Below are 20,668 nucleotides of genomic sequence, written 5' to 3'. Positions count from 1 at the left end.
TAGGGACATGGGGCAAAAATTGGGGGTTGGACTAGATGACCTCCTGAGGTCCCTTCCAACCCTGATATTCTATGATTCTAGGTTCAATTTTCAGAATAGAAAATGACAAATAGTGGGGGTCTCCCAAGTATCCGTAGTGGGACCAGTACTATTCAACATATTTATAAATGATCTAGAAAAGGGGGTAAACATTGCAAGCCAATACAGTACAGTAAATCCTCACTTATTGTTGTCCCAGTTAAAGTTGTTTTGTTATGTCGCTGATCTATTAGAAGACATGCTCATTTAAAGTTGTGCAATGCTCTCTTATAACGTTGTTTGGCAGCCACCTGTTTTGTCCACTGCTTGCTGGAAGAGCAGCCCGTTGGAGCTAGTTGGTGGGGGCTTGGAACTGGGGGGGCTGGCAGCCCCCTATCAGCTACCCTAAATTCCCTGTGTGGGAGCCACCCAGCAGGTTATCAAGTGTTGGGCAGTTCAGGTGTCTTCCCCCCCACCCCCCCCGATGCTGCTCCTGCCCTCTGCCTTGAAGCGGCTCCTGGGAGCCTCGTGCTTACTGTGCAGCGGGTGGGGGGGGAAAGAGGGGTGCTGTTGTCAGGGTGTTCCCCCTCCCCCCACTCCTGTACCCCATCTCCACAGAGTGTGTGTGGGGGATGGACACAACACAACAGGGCTCAGGATGGAGGGAGCTTGCTGGCAGCAGCTGCTGTTTCAACTTGCTGATATACTTTAAAAGGCAGCGTACTTAGAGTGGGGTCAGCATACTTGAAGGGGCAGTGCGCCTGTCTGTGTCTCTCTCTCACACTCAAGCACCACCCGGCACTTTGGAAAGTGGAGGGAGTGGTGTGCTCCAGTGGGGTAGCGTGGGTTCATCATCATGTTCAGTTTCCGCAGGGAATGTTTGCAGCCACTGCCATGCGTCTATTATGTCTTCTCCCTGCATTCGTGTTGCCTTGTAGGGTGTGAGGCTACATTAACAACAATATGTTAACCCTTGAGGGCTCAGTTGAGTGTTAGTTCACCATTTAGCAGCAAGGCATTCCCTGGGAAATATCCCACCCTCTGACTCCACCACCTCAACCAAGCTTCACAATCATCATTTCTGTGTACAATATTAAATTGTTTAAAACTTCTACGCTGTGTGTGTGTGTTTGTCTGTGTGTGTCTATACATGTCTTTTTTCTGGGGGGAAAAATTTCCCTGGAACCTAGCCCCCCCCCCCCCCCCGTTTACATTAATTCTTATAGGGAAATGGGATTTGCTTAACTTCATTTTGCTTAAAGTAGCATTTTTCAGGAACATAACTACAATGTTAAGTGAGGAGTTACTGTATTACTCAAGCTAAATCCAAAGCAGACTGCAAAAAGTTACAAAGGGGATCTCACAAACTGGTGACTGGGCAACAAAATAGCAGATGAAATTGAGTGTTGATGAGTGCAAAGTAATGCACATTGGAAAACATAATCCCAATTACACATACAAAATGACGGGGTCTAAATTAGCTGTTACCATTCAAGAAAGACATCTTTGAGTCATCGTGGCTAGTTCTCTGACTGCGAGAAGCTGGAACTGGACAATGGGGTTGGATCACTCTATAATTGCCATGTTTTATTCATTCTCTCTCTAACATCTGGCACAGGCCTCTGTCAGAAGACCGGATATTGGGCTAGATGGACCATTAGTTTGACCCAGGATGACTGTTCTTAGGTGACTAAAATAGACTGTAATAGCTCCACTGAAATAAATATTTCTACGTTCACTATCTTTTTTGGTATATATGTTAATATAGTGAATCCTGTTGGCCACAATAGCCCCCATACACACACCTACAAATCTTTTTGATCTTTATAATAGGTTGTAGCTTAAGAGAAGGCAAAAATATTCAGTAAAAGCAGTAAATAGTCCTGTGGCACCTTATAGACTAACAGACGTATTGGAGCATAAGCTTTCGTGGGTTAGACGTGCATCTGACGAAGTGGGTATTCACCTATGAAAGCTTATGCTCCAGTACATCTGTTAGTCTGTAAGGTGCCACAGGACTTTTTGCCGCTTTTACAGATCCAGGCTAACATGGCTACTGCTCTGATACTTGAAAAATATTCAGTTCACTTGTGTACATCTGTAGCTCTAACACAAAACATTGTCAAGTAAACTAATGTTTTTAGCTAGTTCTTTTTAAATATTAGTATTTCACATTTGGAAAAATTGCTAATCTGAAAGCCGCTTTCTTTCCGAGTTGCATTAGAAGGTTTATTTCAATGCAATTTACGTTGGGAGAGGGGGGTTGCTGGAAATGCCTTATGCAGGTCATGGGCTGCTAAAGTGAGTCAGTATGGAGGAGGTTTAACCCTATATAGAGCATTAGAACCAACGGGGGACCTCTATAATAAAAGGTCTTTGCTGAAGTACAGACTTTTTTATATTCCAGAATTCTAAAGTATTGTTTGCAGTATAATGTCAATACAGTTCCCTGTTTTTCTGACAAACTAGCATTACACTAGTGCTTGGGCAGGACAGATGGCTTTCAAGAAAACTTTCAAAGTTCTCCCAGTTTTGGGTCACAGATTGATATATAATAGTTTGTCTCCTTCCTAAGCTTTACGGGGACTTCCTATTGCAGTTTCTGATTTTTTTTTCAAAAAAGAAAAAAAGTTTTTAGTATTTTATCTAAATATAAATTGGGCTTTTTTGTGATGTATTACTTATGATTGGGCAGAGGGGGGCTATTTACCTTGGTTTCAGAATGGCTGTATTTTATACTCTAAGGAACTCAATGATTGCTTCACAAAATGGGGAATTCTTCCCATTATCATTTGGTTAAAAATAACAAGGCTGAAAGTATAAAGAAGGAAATGAATCTTGTTTGTCATTTTAAACCTACTTAGAATGGCCACAATATTTCTGATATATTGGTGAGAAAGTGACTGTCAATGCACTGCTTATTTATAATCTTTTGTATCAGGTCAGCTATTGAATTCACCTTCTATGTTTGTTTGTACAGACTTAATATGGAAAAACTATTTTTTTTTCTTTTTAGCCTTCTCTTCAGTCTTCAAGCCCAGGTAAAAAATTTAATATAATATTATGTTTGAGAGGGAGGGGAACACTTCAGTAAAATGCCAGTCATTACCTTCTATTTTTTTAATATTATTGTTGTTGGAATTAACAGTTCAAAGTTGAAATTAGAGGCATTGCATATTCCCTGTTACTACAGGTTTATCACTGTTGTATGGTTCTAATTAGGTTTGTTAATTGAATAGTTAAATCATTTTTAAATCTTAAAAATAACATACACCTTTGAAAGTGTCTTTCCTATGCATCTTATGTTGTTTTACCTAAACCATTAGACTGTGAAGATGACAGCTTCCAATTTGATTTTTAATCATTGTTACATTTTGGCATACTTTAATTATTTGTAGTGATTGTAATTAGTTCTAGTTACTTGAATATCTTTTATATTTTTCCTTTGAGAGAGACACAGGAATATGTATACTAACTGTATTTTTCATTTGCATACAGCACAAAACCACTACACAATTTGACATAATTGGCAGCCTTTGTTTAGTAGATGACCAGTACTGAAATTGCAGAAATTTATGTGGGTCAAGATTAAGGTCAATTTACAGAGCATTGTAGTTTGCATAGCAGCTACTTGTACTATGTCTAGTACTTGACTAGTGACAGTTATATTTGTCCCATGTTTTCCCATGCATGAAATTCACTCGCATTAGCAGGAAAAACAAAGTTGTATCAGGAAAAACAATAGCTTTTTTCACTGATCCTGCACTCTGTGGACTGTAATCAATAGGAACATATTTGCTTATATGGGTTACTGAAAAACAGGAATTTCCATTACATCTCTTTTTAAAAACTGGTTGGTGTCTGATGTTCTGATATGATTAACTCATTTATGCTGAGCTTTTTAGTGTGCAGTATAGTAATAAATACTGAGTTTTTGATTTTTCACACCTTGCTACTACAGTAACCAGTGTTAATTATATAACGCTTTGTCCAAGATGATTGACCTTGTCAAGATTAACATCCTAGTAATTGAAATGCAAGCCTTCCAACACGAGCAGCTTCACTTTTTGTTGGACTACCTTGTCTTGAACAGTTATACCACTTAACTATGCTTTAGCAATAAAAGCAGTACAAACCCTTAATGTAGATACAGTTATATCAGTATAAGGCCTTTTATACTTCTATAACTATATCCACGCTAGGGGCTGTACTGGTATAGCTGTTTCAGCAAAAAATCACACCTACATATACTGGAGTTCTGTGAGAAACTGCAGTTTCTTTTAGAATTAGTGTCAGTGGATATTTTTGCTACTTCAGGTAATTAATATGTTGCTTTTGGTTATGAAATCATCTGTTCAGCAAATAGATGTTTTCTTCACATTATGGTGAGATCATTTCAGATGAAAGCGAGACTCGACTCTGGTGCAAGTCCTACAAAAGATCAGGTTTTGGCATTGGAAGCTACTGCATCAACAAAAGCAATCAAATCCTTAATTTTTAAGATTTTACAGAGCATCATTTTCAGTAGTGTTCTTTCGTGTAGTGAAAATACCAAACAAAATAATTCAGTAGATTATGTAATTTTACAGCAGCTTGCATGACTACCTGGAAGAATCAGGTATTATTTTAATAAACATTTCCAACTTTTTACATGTTAAAGGAATGAAAATATCACTTATAAATTTATGTTTTGAACAGTTTTTTTTTCTTGGAGAGCTCATCTTTCTGTGATGGAAATTGTCACCTGCAGTAATTTCATAACCTGAAGACATTTACTAAGCTTCCCGTTGCAAACTAGATGCTAAATTTCACTGTCAATATCCGTGGACTACAACATATTTGAAAATTTAAATCTTGTTAAAACTCATTTAATGATACTTGATGCACTTTATATTTTAAAATGGATTTATAAACATTAATCCTCATAACACCATTGTGAGCTACGTATTATCACTTTTTACAGATTTGGAAACTGAAACACAGATGAAGTTACTTGCCCAAGGCAAGTAGTTAAAAGTGCTGGGATTATAAATCAATAGTTCGTTGGTTTCAGCATTGTGCTCAGTCTGTTAGCAGTCAGCCTTTCATTTATTTTTTCACTTGTTACTGCTAGTTGTTACTATATCTAGACTTTTTTTTTTTTTTTTTTTTACAAAGAATCATGCAAAAGGGGGAAAAAACAAAAAATAGGTAGAAAATTGCCTGAATGTTAAGGTCTTGACCTAATGTGCAAAGTCTTAAAACTTCCTTCTAATCTGTAATTATGAATAACAGTACTCCATTCATGTCCTTTCAGTTTTAAGAATGGTACCTTCCAAGAAGCCACAAAAATTCCCTTCATATACATCCTGGTCAATATTTCTAGTAATTTACCCAATGTAGAACTCTGGTGCAGGCTGTTGAATAAGGCTGTTGAGCGGGAGAGGGATAGCTCAATGGTTTGAGCTTTGGCCTGCTAAACCCAGGGTTGTGAGTTCAATCCTTGAGGGGGCCATTTAGGGATCTGGGGTAAAAATTGGGGATTAGTCCTGCTTTGAGCAGGGGGGTTGGACTAGATGACCTCCTGAGGTCCCTTCCAACCCAAATATTCTATGATTCAGCCTTTGAATACTCCAACCCTAAATTATCGGTTGCATAGAGATTAAGCTGAGAGCTACATGGAGCAACAGCTGATGTCATGCAACTGTGCAGTACTTTGAAAACTGAATAGTCAAACCCTCACCTCTGATTCTTTCTATAGCTTTTGACCATCTAAACAGAATATGAACCTCTCCTTTGAATAAATAGGGTAGTTGAATTCTTCAGAACTTTAGACTTTGCAAACATCTTCGTGTCTAGATTTTATTTTAGTTTTTGGTTTGGGTATTGGTGACATTTTTATTAATACCAAGTAGGGCTGTTGATTAATCGCAGCTAACTCACTTGATTAACTCAAAAAATTAATTGCGATTAATTGCAGTTTTGATTGCACTGTTAAATAATGGAATACCAATTGAAATTTAATAAATATTTTTTGATTTTTTTCTACATTTCCAAATATATTGATTTCAGTTACACCACAGAGTTCAAAGTGTACAGAGCTCACTTTATATTATTTTTATTACAAATATTTGCACTGTAAAAATGATAAAATAAATAGTATTTTTCAGTTCACCTCATACAAGTACTGTAATGTAATCTCTTTATTGTGAAAGTGCAATTTACAAATGTAGATTTTTTGTTTGTTTGTTACATAACTGAACTCAAAACCAAAACATGGTAAAACTTTAGAGCCTACAAGTCCACTTGGTCCTACTTCTTGTTCAGCCAATTGCTAAGACAAATAAGTTTGTTTACATTTACGGGAGATACTGCTGCCTATTCTCAATTACAGCGTCACCATAAAGTGAGAACAGATGTTCACATGGGATTTTTGTAGCTAGCATTGCAAGGTATTTATGTGCAAGATATGCTAAACATTCATATGTCCCTTCATACTTCAACCACCATTCCAGAGGACATGCTTGTATGCTGATGATGCTTGTTTAAAAAATAAAGCGTTAATTAAATTTGTGCTGAACTCCTTGGAGGGGAGAATTGTATGGCTCAGGCTCTGATTTAACCCACATTCTGCCGTATATTTCATGCTATAGTAGTCTCGGATGATGACTCGGCACATGTTCTTCCTTTTAAGAACACTTTCGCAACAGATTTGATAAAAAGCAAAGAAGGTACCAATGTGAGATTTCTAAGCATAGCTACAGCACTCAACCCATGGTTTAAGAATCTGAAGTACCTTCCAAAATCTGAGAGGGACGAGGTGTGTAGCATGCTTTCAGAAGTCTTAAAAGAGCAACCCTCCAATGCGGAAACTACAGAACCCGAACCACCAAAAAGAAAATCAACCTTCTGCTGGTGGCATTTGATTCAGATGATGAAAATGAACATGTATCGGTCCGCACTGCTTTGGACTGTAATTGAGTAGAATCCGTCATCAGTATGGACGCATGTCCTCTGGAATGGTGGTTGAAGCATGAAGGGACATATAAATCTTTAGCGCATCTGACATGTAAATATATTGCAAAGCCGGCTACAACCGTGCCAGGCAAATGCCTGTTCTCACTTTCAGGTGACATTCTGAACGAGAAGCAGGCAGCATTATCTCCTGCAAATGTAAACAAACTTGTTTGAGCGATTGGCTGAACAAGAAATAGGATTGAGTAGACTTGTAGGCTCTAAAATTTTACATGGTTTTATTTTTTTGTACATAATTCTATATTTGTAAGTTCAACTTTCATGATAGAGATTGTACTATAGTACTTGTATTAGCTGAATTGAAAAATACTATTTTATTTTTTGCAGTGCAAATATTTGTAATCAAAAATAAATATAAAGTGAGCACTGTACACTTTGTATTCTGTGTTGTAATTGAAATCCATACATTTGAAAATGTAGAAAAATCCAAAAATATTTAAATAAATGGTATTCTATTACTGTTTAACAGTGCGATTAATCGCGATTAATTTTTTTTAATCGCTTGACAGCCCTAATACCAAGCTAACTCCTTAAACCCATGATGTGATTGATCAACTTCTTTTCAAATTTTTTATACTAGGAGGTTCAGCAACATCTGATGACCATGAATTTGACCCGTCTGCTGATATGCTGGTTCATGATTTTGATGATGAACGGACATTAGAAGAGGAGGAAATGATGGAAGGAGAAACAAACTTCAATTCTGAAATAGAGGATCTTACAAGGGTAAATGGCACTTATGGGTTATAAAACAAAAATACCATTTATGCAAGATGGTTACATTTTGTTGGGTTTTGATCCCAAAATACATTGGTGAACAAATAAATCCTAGGAATGGTGACCCGTTGAGGTACTTTTTCAGTTCTCAAAATCTGTAGCAAAGAAGCTATGTACATAATAGACTGTAATGCTTGTTGAGGTATAGTTTTTTTGTTTATACCTATTGGTGTAGATGTCAAATTTTAGACTTATCGTAAACAAAGTGTGCTCTAGCTAAATGTTTGTTTTACATAAATTGATTATTCCCTGTTTGTTTGATTAGTACGTTAGTTTCAAATTTCTATAAATAAACTCCTTCATCCCATAACTTTTTTTAATTTGACATTTTAAATTCTTTGTACAAACATTCATCCTCATACCACTCCTGTGATGAAGTAAGTAGTATTTGCCCCATTCTGTAGGTGGGGAAACTGAGACAGGGATTAAGTAATTTGCCCAAGGCCACGTAATGAGTTCTCAGCAGAGCTGAGATTAGAACGCCAATTAATGATGATTATGCATACATCTTAAAATGTGTACTGAAAATAATTGCATTCTAAGAATTATTTTTTTTATCTTGGGCTCTTGCTGGCATTTAAATACTGCTTTAAGTGATCTCTTAGGGGATATGAGCTTGGCAGAATTTTGACTTGAATTGCAACTGGTTAGTCAGGAACAATACTTCGTGGTTTAAGCATGTTCATAATGAATTCTAAACTAGTTCAAATGCAGTCTGTGATTTCATGGGTTGAAAGGCTTTCAGCACATGTAATTATCTTCAAATTTATATATAAGTACAATTTTCTTCAACTACAGTAAATCACTACCAGTTTAACTTTTAAAAAGCTTATTTAGCCTGTTTAATCTTCAGTAACAATAATGAATTGTCACTTACATTTGTAATTGCAGGTTTGATATTAAAGATGAAAATGAAGTTAAGTAAATCAGTTTATTACAAATTTAGAGACGCTTTGGGTGAAAGGGTGAATTCTGGGAAATAGGATTCCTCAAGTGTGTAGAGAGAGCTTTCAATACAATTGCTTTCCTTCCTTATATTTTATATAACATTTTAAAAGGGTCAGCTTGGTGGTATAGTTGTGTACTGCCTGGTGATGCCATGGCAGCGATCAAAGGTCAGGACCAGAGTTTGTTCCTTGGCAGGAGTTGGAAACTCTGGTGGGTCTCCATGTTTTGACTTTCTGCTGAGCAAGACAATGAGCAGTGGTGCTGTTTAGATCTAGAGGGAGCCATGTGCTACTCCTCTGTAGAGGAAGGATGTTATAAATTGGCCCTGTACTCCACTGTACAGTTATCAGCCTGTTGTGAATGGATCCTTCTTGGATCCAAGCCAACTAGGTCAGGGCAGAATTTAGTCACTGGTTCTAGCTCTGGAACACTCTTTCTAGGCTCAGATCTCGTCTGATACTCTTCCTTGAGATGTGGAATGCCACCATCCAGCTTCTGTATATCCTGAAACCAGTGTCAGACCTCCCAAGTCACATGCTCCATGAGTTCCACCTAGGTAGGGGGCACTCCAAGCTTACTAGTTTAATCCCTTCAGAGACAGTGTAGTAGGAAAGAAAGGAACGCAAGTTTAGCAAAGGAATTGCTTAACCAAAGTGACTTTACTTTTAAAGCATTCAAGAGTTATAGATCTTTGAAAATAACAAAGTCCAGAGACATGCCATCCCCTAGTCTGAGCTCACCCCTATTTATGAGTCCATGGTTTGTCAGCATCTGAGGCTGGGCAGTCCCTCTTGAAGTTCACATGTGGTGGTGATTGGCCCACTATGGAGAGGATACCATCCGTGGTCTTAAATAGGGCCTCAGACTCTGGGCCATGTGCTCAAAATAAGAAGCTCCAGATCTAACAGTCATGTTTCTGTTCTCCCTCCCACCCTACCTTTGTAGGTCCCATGTAGAAAAAAACATTGTTTCATGGGGGTGGGCCAGTAGCTGAGAAATGAAGTGATGGCCCTAGATTGCAGTCTTGATGTATCTCAGTTATAGTCTCTTCGAGGTGTCCTACACCTTTCCTGGGCAGGGTAGCGCTCTGGGATACAATAACTGCCCTGGGGAAAGTTCAGACTTGTGCAGTTACAGTGCTTATATTTCTACAAATAGGACAACATAGAGATCATAATCTGATACCAGCTGACCCCCACCTTGTCACAAATGGTTGCTAGAACCCAAAGCTTTTTGGAGTGTAATGGGGTAAGGCAGGCTCAGAGAATCCACCAAAGTAAAGAGAGACAAGGTGGGTGAGGTAATATCTTTCACTGGACTACTGTTGGTGGGAGAGGCAAGCTTTCGAGCTGTACAGAGTTCTTCAAAAGAAGAAGAATGAATATGTACAAATTTTGCCATGTTACTCAACTGATCTGCTGCTTGTGTCCTGTCTACTGGCTTCATGATAAAATATGTTTTTACTTTTTTTTGCTTTTTGGAGTACTGCAGTGCGAAGGGATTGTCAGCTGGGTTCTTTGCTTCTTTGTTTATCAACAGAACGGTTACTAACTTCCAATAACAGGGCCAACCAGATGCATCACCATTGTGCATCACCATTTGAGGCAGTGAGATTACATAGGTGTTAGAGGGTATAATTTGGCCAGCAGAATGAAAGATCCAGTGCTGAATTTGCTGGGCTGACAGTTAATGTTTTGTATTAAACTGAACATAACTGATGATTTAAAAAAAAAATTGGGAGCCATATGTAGTCCTCTTTCAGAGTAGAACCTCTTTTTTAAATATAAAGACCTAAAAATGGACAAATATTTTGAGGGTTACTTTTAACTGCACATTTGTAGACTATTTTTAGTAGTTTGATTTTTAAAAAGTAGTGCAACAGTGTGCTCAATAGTATTTACCTCTTGCATGTGATGAAGAGCTGAGGGGTATCTGTGTGAACAGTGACCTGCTAGTCAGTATTGTGCATAATTTGGGAATATGTATGCAAAATCAGGTTTAAATTCCTACATTGCTAGAAGTTGCAAGTCCTGCCATATGTTGTTCAAGAAGTAATTTTCCACAGATTTGTAAGGTTTCCAATCTTTTCCCAATGATCAAATGCTTATGTTAGCTGAGATGGTCTTAACACATGCATTCCTCACATATTTACCCATGCTAGGTTATGTGTAAAATACATATCTTAAAAATGTGGAGAAGGTCTGTGTAATGTGAAATGTCTTTGTGGAAGTCAAAACTTTGCTTGGTGGATGTTATTCAGGAAGGTGAAATGCCAATTAATGAACTACTTAGCCTTTATGGCTATGATGGTACAGTCCCACTTCCAGAAGAGGAAGATGATGAAGATGATGAGGAAGAGGAGGAAGAGGAAGGAGAGGAAGGAGAAGATGTTGATAATGACGACAACAGTGGGTGTAGTGGAGAAAACAAAGTAAGTGACTGTATTAATTGGAAATATTTTCCCATTCAGTTGTCTAGTACCCTGTCCTGAAATTCAGAACTAGTTTGCATGCTCCTTCTAGTTTAGTCACTAATAGTACATAAAAGCCCTTCATGGATATGCAAGATGCCAAACCAAAGCAGAACATAAAAACCTGCCATACTGGGTCAGACCAATGGTCCATCTACCCCAGTATCCTGTCTTCTGACAGTGGGCAATGTCAGGTGTTTCAGAAGGAATGAACAGAATGGGCAATCATTGAGTGATCCATCTCCTGTCATTCGCTCCCAGCTTCTGACAGTCAGAGGCTAGGGACACCCAGAGCATGGAGTTGCATCCCTGACCCTCTTGGCTAATAGCCATTGTTGGATCTATCCTCCATGAACTTATCTAGTTCTTTTCTGAACTCCATTATAGTTTTGGCCTTCACAACATCCCTTGGCAATGAGTTTCACAGGTTGACTGTGCATCGTGTGAAGAAGTACTTCCTTTTGTTTGTTTCAAGACTACTGCCTATTAATTTCATTGGATGATCCCCAGTTCTTGTGTTATGTGAATGAGTAAATAACACTTTCTCTACACTAGTCACAATTTTATAGACCTTTATTATATCCCCTCTAGTCATCTCTTTTCCAAGTTGAAAAGTCCCAGTCTTTCTTTTCTCCTACTGAAGCTGTTCCATGCCCTTAATCATTTTTGTTGCCCTTCTCTGTACCTGTTTCAATTCTAATGTCACCTTTTTGAGGTGGGATGACCAGAATTGCATATAGTATTCAGAGTATGGGCATAGCATGGATTTATATAGTGGCATTTTGATATTTTCTGTCTTATCTGTTCCTTTCCTAATGGTTTCCAATGTTAGCTTTTTTGACAGCCGCTGCACATTGAGCGGATGTTTTCAGAGAGCTATCCACAATGAGTCCAAGATCATTTAGTGGTGACAGCTAATTTTTAGACCCCATGATTTTGTATGTATAGTTCAGATTGTTTTCCAGTTTGCATTATTTTGCATTTAGCAACATTTTGAATTTATCTGATATTTTGTTGCCCAGTCACCTAGTTTTGTGAGATCCCTTTGTAACTCTTCACAGTCTGTTTTCAACTTAACCATCTAGAGTAATTTTGTATTGTCTGCAAATTTTGCCACCTCACTGTTTACCCCTTTTTCTGGTTCATTTATGAATATCTTGAAAATCATTGGTCCCAGGACAGATCCCTGGGGGATCCCACTTTTTACCTCTCTCCATTCCAAAAATTGATCATTTATTCCTACTCTTTGTTTTCTGTCTTCTAACCAGTTACTGATCCATGAGAGGACCTTCCCGCTTATTCCAAGCACTTACTTTGCTTCAGAGCGTTCAGTGAGGGACCGTGTCAAAGGCTTTCTGAAAGTCCAAGTACATTATATCACCCGTATCCTCATCTCTGTTTGTTTGCCCCCTCAAAGAATTCTAGTAGATTGGTGAGGCATGATTTCCCTTGATGAAAGCCATGTTGACTCTCCCCCAGCAAATCATGTTCATCTAGGTATCTGATCATTCTGTTCTTTACTATAGTTTCAACCAATTTGCCTGGTATTGAAGTTAGGCTTACCAGCCTGAAATTGCCAGGATTGCCTCAGGAGCCTTTTTTTAAAAAAACAGGTGTTGCATTAGCTATCCTCCAGTCATCTAGTACAGAAGCTGAAACAGAAATAGTTTGCACTATGTTGGGAGGCAAATCTATTATGAATACTTGCAAGAATACTGTACTCTTAAATACTGCAGAATTGATTTCAAAAGGTCTCCAAATAGAAATGTGGAAGAAGTAACAAATGGTACAGCCTCTTTGCGTAAGAGGTCCACGTGGCACAAACCTGAGTTGGTTTTATCAGAGGGCTGAATTAGGTGTTACTCCCCTCATCCCTCTTGCTTTATATCCAGTTGTAGTTTAAGGATCAACTACTAATGAGCTTTGGCCCTTTTACACATGTTGAACCATAACTGTTGTCTGCCAAGTTTCTTGCAGCTTCCTCTAATACCTAGTCACTGTCAGATCCAGAATAAACTCGTCTAGATGGATCAGCAGTCTGACCCAGTCCAGCAATTTCTATTCTCCTGTAAAAAGCACTTTTACTTGAACTTTGCTCACTTGTTCAGGAGTGAGCTCTAAACATCTACTCCATCCCATAAACCCTTGCTGTAATTCATCTTTATAGCATCCAGAATTGATGCTGAGATCAATTATAAATTGCACAGTGCAGCATTATATACAACAGGATTATAGTCTGCTTTAAAACATAGTGTCTGACTCATCTGAAAACAATCTATTTTATATATTTGAGCATATCACTATGGATATGATGATTTTATTGATCAGGTGTGGTACTGAAACAAAAAGTCATCCCATGATGGTTGCAGATGGCCTGAATTTCTGAAATTAACCATTTTAAATCACTCTTGACTGACGTATTAAAGACTGACAGTGATTGTTTCTCTATAATTAATAGTTGAAAATAAATATGATCAAATATTTTGTGAGAATATATCATTATAATCATGGCCTCTTTAAAATGCAGTCCTATGAACTCTTAAGATAAACGAACATCTTTTATTTTAGAAGGCATTTTTCTGCTTGCAGTTCTCCAGACCCTGCCTTTAACTATAGTTGTAATTATTCTGTTTCTGATTTCTTCTATACTGTCATGACATAATCATAACTTGGTCATTGTTGGTGGCCTTTTAAAGCATATAATCTTACAGTATTACAGTTGTAATGTAAAATCCTTTGTATGGTTAATACCAACAGGATTGAGGGAGGTTAGGAAGCTTAGTATGGATTGAAAAAGGAAATATTGTCCATAATATAAATAATGTACTGTTTATTATAGCACTCACAACTGAGGATCTATCTTACCCATTTTATAGATATGGAAACTAAAGCATAGACAGGTTAAGTGACTTGCACAAAGTTGCATGATAGGTGTAAGGGTAATGAGATATAAATATATGGCCAGGATCACCTGTGCCTTTGAGGTTATTTAGCCTTGTTGCTGTTTTGAGAAAGAAACCAGTTTGGTATGATTTATGGATTCTATTAAGATAATGTGAAAGCAAATATAATTTAAATCAACATATTACTGGCTAAATTAATATAATTTTCATAAACAGGATGGAACAATATGATGATTAAATCTAAGACTACACAGTCTTACAGAGGTTGAATTGATTGATCAAGATATTAATAACATGAAATGGGATCAACAGTTGACCAAATGATCAAATCAACACAGTTAGTCATATCAGGAGATCAGTGAAATACATGATGAATCTTTGGTCTACTTTTGATTGCTTTGGTCTAATTTCAGCTCTTGGGTTTAGTATGTGGATGAGGTGTTGGTATCCTGTGATACACAACAGGTCAAACTAGTCAATCTGGTGGTCCCTTCTAGCCATAAACTCTGACTCTAACCTTACACATACTAACCCATACAGTCAAGGAGGTGCAGTTTTTCTCAGCTTTTGAACTCTTATTATACTCCTTCAAAGCACCGTTAATTGAGTGATGTACTCTATTTACTCCCCTTCTGGCTAACTTATGTACTTTAATACAATGGTGATCAGCAACTCACGATTCCCCTAGTGGGTAGAGTAATTTAATGCTGATACCTTTAAGAATGAAGGGTTACACTCTGATCTGTCACCTGCTTAGAATTTGAGTTGGTATCTAATTGTGTTCTTTTTAATATAAATTTACATAGTGCTACTACTTAAACATCTACATGCTCTCATACATTCACACGTTAGAAAGGTTAGCCCTCTTACCACAGCAAGAAGTTAGTTATGACACAAACTGTCAGTTCTCTAATTAAATGGTTGCCTTTACTTTTGTCCAGACCTAAGGACACAAGCTAAGGACACAGCTGTTTTTGAGGTCCTGTAATGTAAATCCGATTTAAAATAAAGCAAATTAAAGTTTATACATGCTAGGCCAGACTACAGTAGGTCCTCTTGCCTTACTTGGGTGTTTGGCTGAGCAAAGAATAGAGCTCTTTGACATGAACTCTTACATGTTCGGTCTCTGTTCAAAGTATGAGTGAAATCCTAGCAGCAATTTTAATTAAAAGATTAAAATATGTTGTAAAATTCTAACTATACTTCTAAAAATAGGGCTATAGCTAAAATGTCCAAAACCTGGCATTTGCTTACTTCTTAAGGAGCATTAGTGCCTTAAGTCAACCTCAATTTTTTGTTAAAACCTATCAAAGTTCTGACCGTTTGAAAAGTGCATACTGAATAGAGCCCCAACTCCGCAAGCTCTTGTGTGTGGCTAGACCTTCTGTACCCTTGTCAATATTCCATTGACACTTGCATGCCTTGTATCAATGAAGCTCTTGCCCACATGTATTCGTTTACAGGTTTGGAGCCTTTGGATGGAATGCACTGAGTACATGAGCAGCTCTTTAAAGCATGAAAGTTTGTTCTTGTGATTTAAAAGCTCCCCTGTAAAAATTGCCAAATCCGTGCAAGTTGAATAACTCTGAGACAAGAAATTTTTAAGGTTCGGATATTGTACTTAAGGAAACAAACAAAGCCATAGAAAACCGATTGAGGGTGGGGTGGGCTCTATTTAATGCAACATGGAGGGTGGAAATTTAAAAGGAATGACAGTACATTAAAAGTTCCCATTGAACCATTGAGTTGGCTGTGTTGCATTTGGACTATTTTTGATTTCCCGTTTACTTATTAAACTTGCAGCTTATTTTCTGCTTTGTCATTAAAAGCATACAGGATGTGCATAATGTGTCTGAGATGTTTCAACAAATAAGTTTGAGCAAGTTGCATTAGTTATCTTCACCAAATGCATAAATCAATCCACTAACTCATTTTTTTCAACCCTTCTCATGTAACTTTCTTTAATTCTAATATCTCCCACTATGGTGGTTTCATTTCTGTCAAGCATCTGTTCTTTTAATATTTGATCTTTTTACCATTTTTACTTAACTCAGTGATGTTAGAATTGGAGTATGCTGATACGTTCTTCTTGTGGGGTGAAATCTAATTATTGAAGGTTTTTATGATAACCTCACACCTTGAAGAGTAACTTTTTTTGGCTACGTCTACACTACAAGCTAGGGGTGTGATTCCCAGCTCACATATACATACTTAGTGCAGGTATAAATAGTAGCATTTCTGCAGTAGCGTGGGCAATAGCACATCTTAGCTGTGCCAAGTACATGCCCGCATGGGGTTCAAGCAGGTTTATACTTGGCACGGCTGAGCCATGCTGCTGCTGTCTGTGCTGCTGTGGCTACGCTAACTATTTTTTACTCATGCCCGCTCTCTGTATGTGTATGCGAGCTGGGAATCTCACCCCTAGCTTGTAATGTAGATGTAGCCTTCCACGTGACTAGAAATGGTTATCCAGTGTTTCCTAATCCTGATATTAAAAAAAAATCCAAAATTCTGGGGGAATGGTTTTAAAGATAGGGGTATACTTTAAGAGCAAGAGAGCTGTAAAGAACTCTATGCCTTTATAATTTCCAATTTTTTTAGCTTATTGTGCATAACTTACTCCATCAAACAAAAAAAACCTCACTACTTAAAAGTGAAGGGAATTTTTACCATTCAGTGTTTGTCTGTAGATTCACTGACACATTTTGAGTGCCCAGTATGAGAATTTTGTGAAAAGCTAGTGGTTCACATGAATTAGCTTGTGAAATTGACCTATCCCTTGGTTCTAAGATCCACAAGCTGCATATCCTTACAAACAGCTTAACAAAAAATTAGGGGTGTACACCCGGAATTGCTCCTAGCGAAACATAGAATTACTCAGTAATAGAAATCCAACATATCCCCATCCTATACCAAAGCGTGATTAAGTATAGGATAGTTCACATAAGTGTGACAATACTTATTGTTGCTCATGGTATTAAACTTTAACCCTAAATTTCCATGTTGGAAAAACTAGATACAGTGCTTAATTCTGGTTAGCTCATCTAAGACTTAATGTTAAACCTGACCTGCTTAAAATATGTTCTCAAAATCTGTATCAATACTGTGTAATGCATCTAATCAATCTCTGTGGCTGTCCACAGCCAGTACCTATCATTCGTAACACTACAACCTGTAGTTTATTATGTGTACAACATCCTCTTCTGTTTGAAATTTCTGGAAATATAAATAAAATGTTATAAAAAAAGAGAGATGATTATCTCTAATGCAGAAGGTTTAAACGGTCTCCTGTTTGCTTTATTGTATTTAAGGAGGAGACCATAAAGGATTCATCAGGTCAGGAGGATGAGACACAGTCCTCCAATGATGATCCAGCACCATCTCTTGCTTCTCAAGATCCACAGGAGATAATTCACCCACGTCGATGTAAATATTTTGATACAAGTATGTGCTGTTCAGTACTATGCACCATCATCTAAATTGTCATAATTTTATTAAGATCTAGAATTAATGAAATATTGAGTTACTAAAAAATATCTAAGTCTTACTACTTATGAGTGTTTGTCAGATCTCTTTTCTTCTCCCACTGCTGTTCTTTATTATCAAGTCACTTCAACATAGCTGCTACTCTGAAACCTGAAATTAAACATAGTTCTTTGTTGTCCACGGTCCTTAACATATGATAAAGCCTCTCTTTTTTTTATTTTTTTTTACAAATCATGGACTTTGTATTAGTTTTATTAAAGGAAAAGTGTAGGATTAAATCTGGTGCACACTTAAAAGGAAAAGCAAAACCTAAGGCCAGTGAAATGCTTTCAATAACTTCTTAACATTTCAGTGGAAACGTAGTCCCCAGTCCTGCAAATAGGTCCACATGGGCATGCCTCTACATCTCTGCAAAGCTCCCTTGCCATCCACTTGGAGCCCCAGTGACTACAGTGATCTTCCCATGTGGACCAACGTGAAGGATCAGTGCAAATATTCCCTGCAGTGTTTGTAACCTTGCATTGCGGTATTGCTCAGCTGTAGCATTTCCCCAGCTGTGGTCTGTGGAGCACTGCTGATGGTCCAAGAATAGTTGGCTGGCTGCAGGGTGCTGGCTCACCTCCATATTTTCAGTTGCTAATTCACCCTAAAAAGACAATAAAAATGTTGTTTTCTTTATATAAATATTCCAAGTAAGCAGTTGCTGTAGTTGCTACATGGAAACTAAATTATAAATGGGAGAGGTGCAGGTCCACAAGATAATATCCCTTAAGTTGTGGTCTGCTCCATGAAAAACTTTTTGAGAACCTTTGTGCTAGTGAGTGAGAACTAGAAAATGAAATTGACAAGAAACAAAAGTAAAACTTTTTTTATTGTCTAATCTCAGTAATAGAAAAATGAATAAAAATAAACTAAAATAGATTTAAAATATTTCAGGTTTTAATAAACTGAGGTGGGAATAGCAACACAGAAGGAAATTTTCTTTTAAAATATTTATCTTGACAACGTCATTTTCAGTGTTACCATTTCCCTGCTCCATACTTCCCCTCTTTGATCATGTCTCTGTTTCTTAGATGTGCTTAAAATTCACTCTTGCAGCCACTTGGAACTGCTGATCTAGTGTTATGTAACCCTCACTGCTGTTGCAATAACACTTAGCTGGGTCTCAAACCTGCATTCTCCTAATGAGTAGCATCTGATATTACCAGCCAAGTCATTTGGACAACCAAATATTTCACTGTGTGGTGTAGCCATTTATACCAGAGGAAAGTAAAATGTATCATTCCTGGTATTTGGAGTCTTAGACCTATATGTTTACAACAAACATTATCACCTTATAGTTAAAGGTTGCTTATAGCTCCGTATACCCAGTGGTTTAAAAAAAGGAAATTAACATTTAAAATTCTTCACATCTACATCACTAGTTAAGTCATTGGAAATGTCATTTTTCAAGTTTATTGTTTGGATTTGTGGTAGCACCTAGGAGTCTGTCATGAATCAGGACTTGTGCTAGGCACACAATAAACACGGCAGAAAAAGACAACCCTTGCTCCAAAGAGCTTACAGTCAAAGTAACTTTCTCCTTTTCATGTTTATCTAACACAGATGTCCTAGGTTAGCTTTTGGTTCCTCTGCCAATGTTTAACAGAATGCTGATTTGCATTTAATAAAAGGGTCTGTCTTTCTACTACCTGATCCTCACCTGCTGACATTAATGTGGCTACTTTCAATACCATGCAAATGATAGTCCCTATTACAGACGGTTATCCGACATTCCTTAGAGACGCACATCCTGACTTAAGGACTCCTAAATGTTAAATTCACTATAGCAAATGCAAGTACCGAATGTCACAGGTATTAAGCAATCTGCTTTCTCAGTGCACTACTTGTGGATAGCTGAGCTGAGTGCGCTGTGAAGTTCAGTATTTTTAAATGTCATTGTGCCTGAGCATGTAACAGCTGGATTTGGAGTGACCCACATATTGTGTTCTAGTGTACAAACAGTTCAACAGAGGCTGATAGTGGTGCCAGTGTTGCTCTAAGGATGAGGAAAGACGGTGATGGATGCAGGATCTGAAATGAAATGAGGGTGACTAGCCCAACAGCCTGCCAGTTCTGTTGAAAGTAAGGAGAACCTGTTTCAGTGTAATCATTGAAGACACTGGCATGCTTGCAGAAAACAACTGTACCTGACCAATTGGAATGTTGTCAGCCTATACAAGTAGAGTTGGATGAAGGGGAATAAAGTCTTATGGTGGGGCCCAAAAATGGATAGACTGTTTACTTATTTGCATCTTAAAAACTTACAACCTTCTTCCTGTTTGCTGTCTTTCCAATTAACAGGATATTTAACCACTCTGGGTAAGCACATTAGCTGATTCTTTTTTTCTTCTAAGGCACAATGGGATGCCTTTCAACTGGAAGACAGACCAAGTTGTGGTGGTCTCCCGTTTTGCTCCTCAGTGAGATCCCAGCCATATGTTCATTCACAGAAAGGTGGTTGTGACGTCACAACTAAAGATCCAAATAGCCAGCGAGCAATGGCTTTGAGCAATCTGTCTCCAAGACATACTTTACTGGAATATAATGTTGGCCTGAACAAGGTTTATGGTAGTACTTCCCATGTAAATAATGTCTGAAAAATTTCTTGTAGATAGTGAAATAGAAGAAGAATCTGAGGAAGATGAAGATTATATTCCTTCAGAAGACTGGAAAAAGGTAAACATTTAAGGACTTGCTATTAAGGATATATCTTTATTAAGTGTGCTATTAAATGCAGTGTACAGTTGGTTATTCCAGGCATAAGTGGGTATTGTAGTCTATCAGCAGAAGGAGACAAGAAATAAGAGTTCAGTGGAATTAGTTCCTATAAACAGGCTCCTTTTTGCTAATTTTCAGTTTATCCAGAAAGTGGAAAAGATTGTCTGACTTAACTAAAACCACCAGGTTGTCATCTTTAGCTTGTTTTCAATAAATCATTTCATAATTTGCGGGTAAAATACAAATGCTGCCAAGTTAAGAGTTTTTTAACTTTTGCTTTCTCTTCACTGTC

The 20,668-nt window shown here is 37.6% G+C and overlaps 1 protein-coding gene across 12 annotated transcripts in view; it reads left to right on the top strand.

The window, feature by feature from the left end:
• Positions 1-20,668, top strand: part of MIER1 (MIER1 transcriptional regulator) — a 65,155-nt gene that overhangs the window by 24,167 nt on the left and 20,320 nt on the right. For 3 of the 12 annotated variants that reach the window (XM_073357417.1, XM_073357412.1, XM_073357409.1), the window contains 6 exons: positions 3,035-3,059; positions 4,982-5,020; positions 7,613-7,758; positions 11,018-11,188; positions 17,442-17,574; positions 20,270-20,334. In XM_073357417.1, the coding sequence (XP_073213518.1) occupies positions 5,002-5,020; positions 7,613-7,758; positions 11,018-11,188; positions 17,442-17,574; positions 20,270-20,334 (534 nt within the window). In that variant the 5' untranslated portion in view covers positions 3,035-3,059; positions 4,982-5,001. Of the gene's footprint in view, positions 1-1,636; positions 1,705-3,034; positions 3,060-4,981; positions 5,021-7,612; positions 7,759-8,704; positions 8,727-11,017; positions 11,189-17,441; positions 17,575-20,269; positions 20,335-20,668 lie in introns of those variants that run through there. The other 9 variants (XM_073357419.1, XM_073357414.1, XM_073357411.1 and 6 more) reach the window with 7 other exon arrangements.

Source organism: Lepidochelys kempii, chromosome 8, assembly GCF_965140265.1.
Source record: "Lepidochelys kempii isolate rLepKem1 chromosome 8, rLepKem1.hap2, whole genome shotgun sequence".
NCBI lineage: Eukaryota > Metazoa > Chordata > Testudines > Cheloniidae > Lepidochelys > Lepidochelys kempii.
Note: the sequence above shows the minus strand (reverse complement) of the source record. Positions and strands in the feature narration are given on the sequence as shown.